The sequence below is a fragment of the Oratosquilla oratoria genome, chromosome 12 (assembly GCF_046742065.1).
Source record: "Oratosquilla oratoria isolate Oo_2021 chromosome 12, ASM4674206v1, whole genome shotgun sequence".
NCBI classification, from domain to species: domain Eukaryota; kingdom Metazoa; phylum Arthropoda; class Malacostraca; order Stomatopoda; family Squillidae; genus Oratosquilla; species Oratosquilla oratoria.
This window is the reverse complement of record NC_134788.1, coordinates 67,492,809-67,501,862: the sequence shown is the minus strand read 5'-3', so window position 1 is coordinate 67,501,862 and position 9,054 is coordinate 67,492,809. Positions and strand designations below refer to the sequence as shown.

General features: G+C 34.5%; 1 protein-coding gene across 1 annotated transcript in view; it reads left to right on the top strand.

The window, feature by feature from the left end:
* The window catches only part of LOC143032072 (uncharacterized), a 24,075-nt gene extending 15,021 nt beyond the window's left edge, over positions 1-9,054 (top strand). Inside the window, exons 2-3 of the mRNA XM_076196538.1 lie at positions 7,304-7,360; positions 7,974-9,054. Of these exons, the coding sequence (XP_076052653.1) occupies positions 7,304-7,360; positions 7,974-8,591 (675 nt within the window). The 3' untranslated portion in view covers positions 8,592-9,054. The remainder of the gene's footprint in view (positions 1-7,303; positions 7,361-7,973) is intronic.

The window sequence follows — 9,054 nt, the reverse complement described above, 5'->3', positions numbered from 1 at the left end:
GGTTTATGTTTCCATTTTTCTGATGTACCATTTTTTTAGTCTCAGGTCAAGTACTCTCCAGAAAAAAACAAAAAAAATTAGTCTCCGATCTTCTCTCGGTTTTTTTCTTTTTTTTTCCTATTTTCATTTCTTAATGCCCTATCTTTTTCTATTTCTTCATTGTTCATTTCCTTTTTATCCACACGTTTTTGTCATTTTCACTGTTTGCTAGTTTTGCCGCTTTTGATAGTATCTCTTCAGCTATCATTTGAGTCCTTAGTTTGATTTTCATTGCCCTATAGTTTTTTCCTTTAGAGTACGGTATGTACCCATCTTATGCACATCGTTGATTTCCTTCTCAAATCTTGGCCCTCATCCTGAACCATTTTCAGTATTTCCTTTGCAATTTCTCTTTTTCTCTTTGGTATTTGTGTACATTATGTTTTTCTTTGATACCGTAAACCACAATGCACTTCTTTTTATCCAATGTGTCTCTCACCCAGTTTTCCTATTCTTTGATTACCTTAATTACTGTTTCTTTTGCATTCTCTTTTATCTGCTGTTGTACAATTTCTTTGAAAGAGTTTTTTTTTATCTTCACATACCTGTTTCCACTGATTTTTTATTTCAATAAGGTCTGTCTCTTTGATTCTCCCATCTTTTCGGTCACTGCTTGTAATTGTTCTTTGACCCCTTTCTTTAGTTCTTCATTTTTGTTTCTATCCTCATTTTCCTTTCATTTTTTCTTGTAATCATAGTTCGCTTTTTAGATCGTTTAATTCACTGATTATCTCATCGTTGGTTCTACATAGGTTTGACATCTCTAATTGCAAAGCCCTATGGTCTAATTTTAAATCAATTAATTCATCTACCAAGTCGTTGATGTCTCGATTCCTAAGTGCTCTGCCAATCCTGGTTTATCTTTCCATGTTCATAATTTTTTTCTATTGCCCCCCTTTCCCTCTGAAATCCCGAATCTTTTTTTACTTTTATACCTCTGAGTTGTCTTCGGAGTGACGTTTATACGCGTTCTCTTAGGGATTATTCCCAGTGGTGACTCCACTCTACTCATATCTAATCCTCTGTAGGTTCATTGATTTTTTTTCTTTACTTTCCTCCATTTTGTGCTAAAACTATACTTATTCAAGTACTGGATTAGATACCTTACCGGTCACTTGAGAACACAATGCTACATCTCAAAAAACAACAAGGCGTTTTTCCTGAATCCAACAAAGCACTAAGTCAGAGCTCAATCACTGACCCTCCTTCCTCTCCGATGACAAAGCAATGTGTATGTATATATGTAAATATATACAGTGTGTGTATGTATATGAATATATATATAATATATATATATATATGTATATATATATATGTATGTACATATATGTATATATGTGTGTGTGTGTGTATTTATTTAGTTGTATCTTATGGAAATGAAACTACACTCATGGTGTCCTGTTTCTGTATCTCGCCATATCTAATTTGTTCTTAAATTCTTGTATTGTTTTTGCACACACTATTGTTTCGTCTACTATGTTCCATACATCCACCAGTCTGTGGGAAAAGCTGTTCTTTTTCAGGTCGCTTCTATAACTGTCCTTTTTGATCTCCCATGTCCTCTTGCATTTCTCTTATCCCAATTTAACAAGTCTTTTCTATTAAGGACTTCTATACCTCTCATAATTCTGTAGATGGTCAGCAAGTCACCTCTTTCTCTTTGTTCCAGAGTTAGTAATTCTAGTTTTGGCAATCTTTTTTCATGACAGTTTTGATTGGGTTGGGGCCATCTTTGTAGTTGCTCTCTGGATTCTCTCAATCTTCCTTATATTCTTTTTAGTACTGGGTGACCATATTGTCACTGCATACTCTAATTTTGGCCTTATCAGTGTGACTAGTATTTTCTCCACCATTTTTTCATCCAAGTAAGTAAAAGCCACTTTTATTGATCTTAGCAAGTTATGGGTTTCAATGATAATTTTGTTTATATGTTTATTAGGGGACACATCTTTTGTGATGATTACTCCCAGGTCTTTCTCAGGTCCCACTTTCTTTACTTCCTTTTCACTAATCTTATATTGTCCTAATATTCTTTCTTTACTATTTCCAAACTCCATTATGCTACATTTTTTAATGTTGAAAGCATTCCCACTTCTAACTCCATTCCCAAACCCTGTTCAGATCTCTCTGCAGTGAGTCATAGTCCATTTCCGTACTCACTTTAACAAGTTTGAGTTATCTGCAAAGAAGCTCATGTAACATTCCACACCCTCGTCCATGTCATTCACATAAATAGTAGACATTACTGGAGCCAATACTGAACCATGTGGAACTCCATCTATTCCTAATAACTTTTTCACAAATTTTGGCTACAATGCTTCTAAGGGAAATTGGTCAGTAATCTGTTGGGGCTTCCTTGTTTCCTCCTTAATATATTGGTGCAATATTGGCATTTTTCCAGTCCTTTGGTATTTTTCCTTCTTTGAGTGAGTAACATATATATTTTGTCCAGTAGTTTTTCTTTACATTCTTTTAGTACCCAATTTGCAATTCTATATGGGCCATGTGATTTCATAACATCAAGGTTTGTTAATTGATCCATTATTTAATTTTGTGTTATTATTTTTTCCCTCATGGGGGTGGGGGAAACTAGCAGACAGTAAGCAATATAAAAAGATATGGATAAAAAGAGAAATGAATAAAGAGGAAAAAGAGGATAAAAAGACAAAAAGACAAAAAGACTAGAAGCTAAAGAAAAAACGAGAGAAGAACAGAGACAGAAAAAGAGAAATTCTATTGGAGAGTAGTGAATATGAAAGTGAGGAAATGGTTCATAGCAGAGGAAAACAGAAGGGAAACGGAAAACACAATGGAAGTAACAGAAAATTAAGTGTCTTACACAAATATAGATGGCTTAATAACAGGCTTGAACGAACTGAATGATTATCTGAAGGAAAAAGAACCAGACATGATGGGAATTGTAGGGACAAAATTGAAAGGTCCACTACCACCCAACAGTGAAGGACATGGTGCATATAATTATTGGATAAGAAACAGAGAGGTAAAAAAAGGGAATGGAATTATGTTTCTGACTAAGAAGGATATAAATGTGAGGAAAGTCACATATGGAAAGAATAGAATAGAAATGATTATGATGGAAGTGGAGGACAGGGATGAGAAGAGCAGGAAGTTTGTAGTAAATTATGTGCCTCCTAAAACGGCCTCGTGGGAAGAGAGAGAACACAAAAGTATGTTAGAAGACACAAGGAAAACACTACATAAGATAATGGAAGATGGAGGACGAATAGTTATAATGGGTGACTTTAATTGTAAAGAAATCTGCTGGGAAGAGATGACAGCAAAGGGTGGAGATGACCTATGGGGAAATGTACTATTTGATATGATTATAGAACATACAATGACGCAATGGATTCAAGAGAATACTAGGTATAGAAATGAGGAAGAACCATCAAGACTGGACCTAATAAACACATCAGAACCTGAAATAGTGGACAAGATTGAATATAAGACACTAATAAGTAAAAGTGACCACATAGTGGTTGAAGTGGAACTAAATGAGGAAAAACACATAAAAGAAAAAAAAAGAGCAATATAGAAAGGGAAGATTGATGTATGAAAAAACAAATTTTGACAAATTAAGAGAATTCTTTCAAAAAACAGACTGGGAAAGAATACATAAGGGGAAAACAACAGTAGAAGAGAAATGGAATATTTTGACAAAAATCTATAAAGGAAGGAGTGGAAAAGTATATCCCAAGACAAAATCAAGAAAAAGAATGTGTAAATTGCCGGTACAACAAAAGATGTAGGGAGTTAAAAGACAAAAGAGATAAAGCTTGGATAAAATAGAAAAAAAAGACAAAAGACCTGAAAATGGAAAATATATACTAGTTGTAGAAATGAATATGTACAAGTGTGCAGAGAAGAAAAGAGAAAATATAAAAAAGATGTCATAGAAAAGTGTAAAGATCAATCAAATCTATTTCACAGATATGTAAACAATAAACTGAAAAACAAACAAGAATTAGAGAAACTACAACAAGGAGGGTTGAATACACAGAGGAAATAGAAATAGCAGAAATTATGAACAAACATTTTAAATCAGTGTTTACAAGAGAGAACATGCAACCTAGAGATATAGAATGGAAGGAGAAAGTCCCCCCTATGAAAGAGATAGAAGTATCAAGGAATGAAATAATGAAACATTTGAGTAATCTTGATGTCAGAAAATTGCATGGATCAGATGAAATAGCAAACTGGATTTTAAGAGAATGCAGGAATGAACTAACAGACAAAATACATTGCCTAATAAATAGTTAATTGAAAGAAGGAAAAGTTCCAAAAGATTGGAAAATAGCAAATATAGTACCAATATATAAAGGGGGAAACAAAGAAGACCCTACTAACTATAGACCGGTCTCTCTAACAAGTACAGTAGCAAAAATTTGTGAAAGAATTATCAAAAGTAGATGGGTAAGGCATTTGGGAAAAAACAATGTACCCAAGGCAATTTGGATTCAGACAAGGATGATCATTTATCACAAACTTAATGTGTTTCTATTCAAGACTAATAGATGTAATAGAAGAAAGATGGATGGGCTGATTGTGCATTTCTAGACCTAAAAAAAAGCTTTTGATAAGGTGCCATATAAGTTGCTTAAGAAATTAGAAACTGCAGGAGGAATACAGGACAAACTGCTGAAGTGAATGGAAGACTTCTTGCATGAAAGAAAAATGAGAGTAGTGATGAGACAAACACTCTAATTGGGATGAAGTTATAAGTGGTGTTCCACAAGGAACAGTTTTGGCCCCAATAATGTTTGCTATATATATCAATGATATGGATAAAGGAATTGAAAGTTATATGAGCCTTTTTGCAGATGATGCAAAATTGTTGAAAAAAAGTGAACACTGAAGAAGATTGTGAGTTGCTACAGAGTGATCTAAAGTATGGGAATGGAGTAGGAAGTGGGAGATGGAATTCAATATTAAGAAGTGTAGTATAATGGAATTTGGAAGAAGCAAAAAAAGAATAGTGGGATGATATGAATTGGAAGAAGAAATAAAAAAAAGTAGAAAATGAGAAAGACCTGGGAGTCATTATTATGAATAGTATGTCCCCTGAGAAACATATAAACAAGATTTTTGGAGAAACTTATAATCTAATAAGAACAATCAAAGTGGTATTTACATACCTGGATGAAGAAATGGTGAAGAAAGTACTAGTCACTTTGATAAGACCAAGATTGGAATATGCAGCGACGACATGGTCACCAAGTACAAAAAATATCTAACAAAAACTTGAAAGAATACAAAGAGCAATTACAAAATTGACATCAACACTCTTAGAACTATCATATGAAGAGAGACTAGCAAAACTTGAGCTACAGACATTAGAGCAAAGAAGAGAGTGAGGAGATTTGATAACTATAGAATCATGAAAGGCATAGAAACTGATAGAGAGGATCTAATAAAATGGGATGGTAGAAATACAAGAAGACATGGAAAGAGAATCAAGAAAGACAGCTATAGAAGAGATCTGAAAAAGAACAGCTTTCCCCACAGAGTAATAGACATTTGGAACAAGTTAGAAGAGAAAGTGGTGTGTGCAAAAACAATACATGAATTTAAAAACAGTCTAGATAAAATGAGATATGAAGATGGGACACCACGAGCATAGCTCCCCTTCCCATAAAATACAACTATACATATATATATATATATATATATATATATATAATATATATATATATATATATATGTTGTGTATGTTAAAGACAGATTGAACATTGTTAGAAGCTCTGCTAAGGGATTTGAACCCTGACCTGCGTGTAAATAATCATGAAGTCAGTATATATATATATATATATATATATATATATATACATATATATATATATATATATATATATATATATAGATATTATGTGTGTGTGTAATAAAACCACTTGGAAAATAGAATGAAAGGTGACTAAACATTTTCGTCTATTTAAGACATTTTCACATGTTTTTGTGATTTATTCGCATATATATATGTATATGTATATATATATATATATATATATATATATATATATATATATATATATATATATATATATATATATATACAGTCAAACCTCGGTTTTCGAACATAATCCGTTCGAGAAGGCTGTTCGAAAAGCGATTTGTTCGAAAACCGAAACAATTTTTCCCATTATAATCAATGTAAATAATTTTAATCCGTTCCAAGTCTAAAAAACAACTTTTTCTAATTTTTTTTTTTTTTTTTTACTATTTTACACCATAAACTGCACTGTATACTGTTTACCATAAATAAGTGTATCCCACTTCTTTTCTTAAACTTTTCAAACCACCCTCTGCTTGCTTTAAAATCAAACCCTTCCGGAATAATGCTAGGATCTTTTTTTTTTTTTATCAAATCTTCATACAATTGTCTTGCTTTGGCACAAATTGCATCTTCACTAAGAGTATCACCTGCTAACTGTTTCTCATTTACGAAAATCAGCAAAAGTTTCTCCACTTCCTCCAATACCTGTGGCCTTTGTTTGCTAAAAACACTTGATCCTTTAGCCACATCACTTGCTTTAACCTGGTCTTTATTTTTTAGGATGGTGCTTATCGTCGATTTCGCCATCCCAAACTCCTTAGCCAACGCAGACACACGAACGCCAGATTCATATTTCGCTAGTAATTCTTTTTTAAATTCAATAGTTTTGCGCACTACTTTCCTCTTTTCTTCACCACTTGAACTTGCTTTCTTTGGACCCATGATTTGGGGCTAATACACGATGCAAAGATGAAAAAAAGTCAGATTTACGTAAATAAGAACGAACACGTCTGCTCGGAATGAACTTTGATCGCAAATGCGCTACGGAGGAAGCGTCCTTGGCGTTCGAGTTCTCTCGGCTCGCGAGTGAGCCGCGTTCGGGTACGCTCGGCTTCTTTCGGTTTGTTCGAGAGCCGAAATTTGGTCGAGTTCTGAGACGTAAAATTCTCGAACTTTTTGGTCGAAAACCGATTTGGTCGAGAACAGAAGCGTTCGATAACCGAGGTTTGACTGTATATATATATATATATATATGTTTATATATACGTATATATATGTATATATACATATATATATATATATATACTAGACATTCACACTGAAACACATTCTCACCCAGATGATTTCAAAAGCCCTTCAAGGAAGTCCATCTATTTCAGTACTCAAAAAAACACAAAAAAAAAACCTAGGTATGAGTCCCAGAGAAAACCCTCACACCCTAGACCAGAACCTCTCTAACATGCCTGTACACAGATTCCCATAGTCATTGACACAGTAACAACACAGAATAGCTCTGGCCACAGATTGAAAGTACCGCAGATGTATCCACCAAGCAATATATACAAGACACTTCATACTACAATGCTCAACACTGACTCCCCTAAAAAAAGAATACAATGTTTCTTCTTTAAGTTAATTATAGTCCTGTCTTGAAGCTGTTACTGGTTTCCTGGAGGCTGCAGATCTTCTGCAAGAGAGTCTAGGGCAATGAATCAATTGATTGGTATATACAAACATACTACCACCAGTATATTTCATTCACTTCCATGGTAGATTTAAGTAATCAACTGATAACTTAATTATTATTAGTGTAAAATATGACAACTTGGAACATACTTTGATGTGATATTTAGTTGTGATGCTGCCAAGATGTTAACCAGCTAAAGTGTTTTCATCACAAATGATAGCTTGAGATGAACTTAGCATCTTAGAAAAGTGAATATATTAAAGTGTTAGATGATAGTTACATGGATTCCAACATATGATGTAATGTTGTTCACAGTAGACCTATGGGTAGAAGATGACCTGCATCCAAAATAAATCTATTTAATAATATTTTTATTCAGACATCTAATCTATAAAGTAAATCATCAGTTATGAATAGAAATATGTGCCACTAAAGTATATTTTGCTTCTTTGGCAGGACAACCCGTGTGATGCTGCTGTCTCACTGAAGGGTAGTCTGAATAGATATATGATGACCCACACAGGAACAAAGCCTTTCCACTGCAATGTATGTGATGCAACCTTCTCAAGAAATCATCATCTGAAAGAGCATAGAAACACTCACACAGGAGAAAAACCTTTTGTGTGTGGGGTTTGCGATGGAGCTTTCTCACACAAAAGAACACTGATGAATCATATGTTTACACATACTGGAGAAAAACCTTTTCAGTGTGACCATTGTGATGCAGCTTTCTCACGAAAAGATACACTGAAACAGCATAGAAATACCCATACAAGAGAAAAGCCATTCGTGTGTGGGGTTTGCGATAGAGCTTTCTCACTAAAGAATACACTGAGGAATCACATGTTCACACATACTGGAGAAAAGCCTTTCCATTGTGACAAGTGTGATTCAGCTTTCACACAAAGTAATATTCTGAAGCATCATATCATGACCCACACAGGAGAGAAGCCTTTCCATTGTGACCTGTGTGATGCAGCCTTCTCGGTAAAGAGTAATCTCAAAAGGCATATGAGGACCCACACAAGAGAGAAACCTTTTAATTTTGGCTTGTGTGAGGCATCTTCTTCGTGAAGTGGTACTCTAACAAGACATATGATGACCCACACTAGAGAGAGGCCTTTCTAGTGTGATCCATGTCAAAGGGTCACCTGGAAGAGCATATAAGGACCCACACTGGAGAAGATCCTTTTCACTGTGAATTGCGCACTGTAGCTTTTTCACAAATGCAACCTTAACCCTTTAAACTCCGATGACAAGATGTCTTGTCTTCTGGTCAAATAAAACAAAAAATCATAAAACACCAAAATGTTTGATCAAACACCAGAAAAATATGATGTCAGTCCTCGCACGGTCAAGCCGCATCAGATGATATTCGGATGTACGGGCCGGCGCGAGGCCTACCATATCCGGTTTTTCGTATCTACACCACAAGCGGCTGACGTGAGTTGAATGGGTTAATTGATAACCTTATGATAAACCACACTAGAGTAGCCATCATGGGAATGGAATTACAAACCACTGGAGATTGATAAAG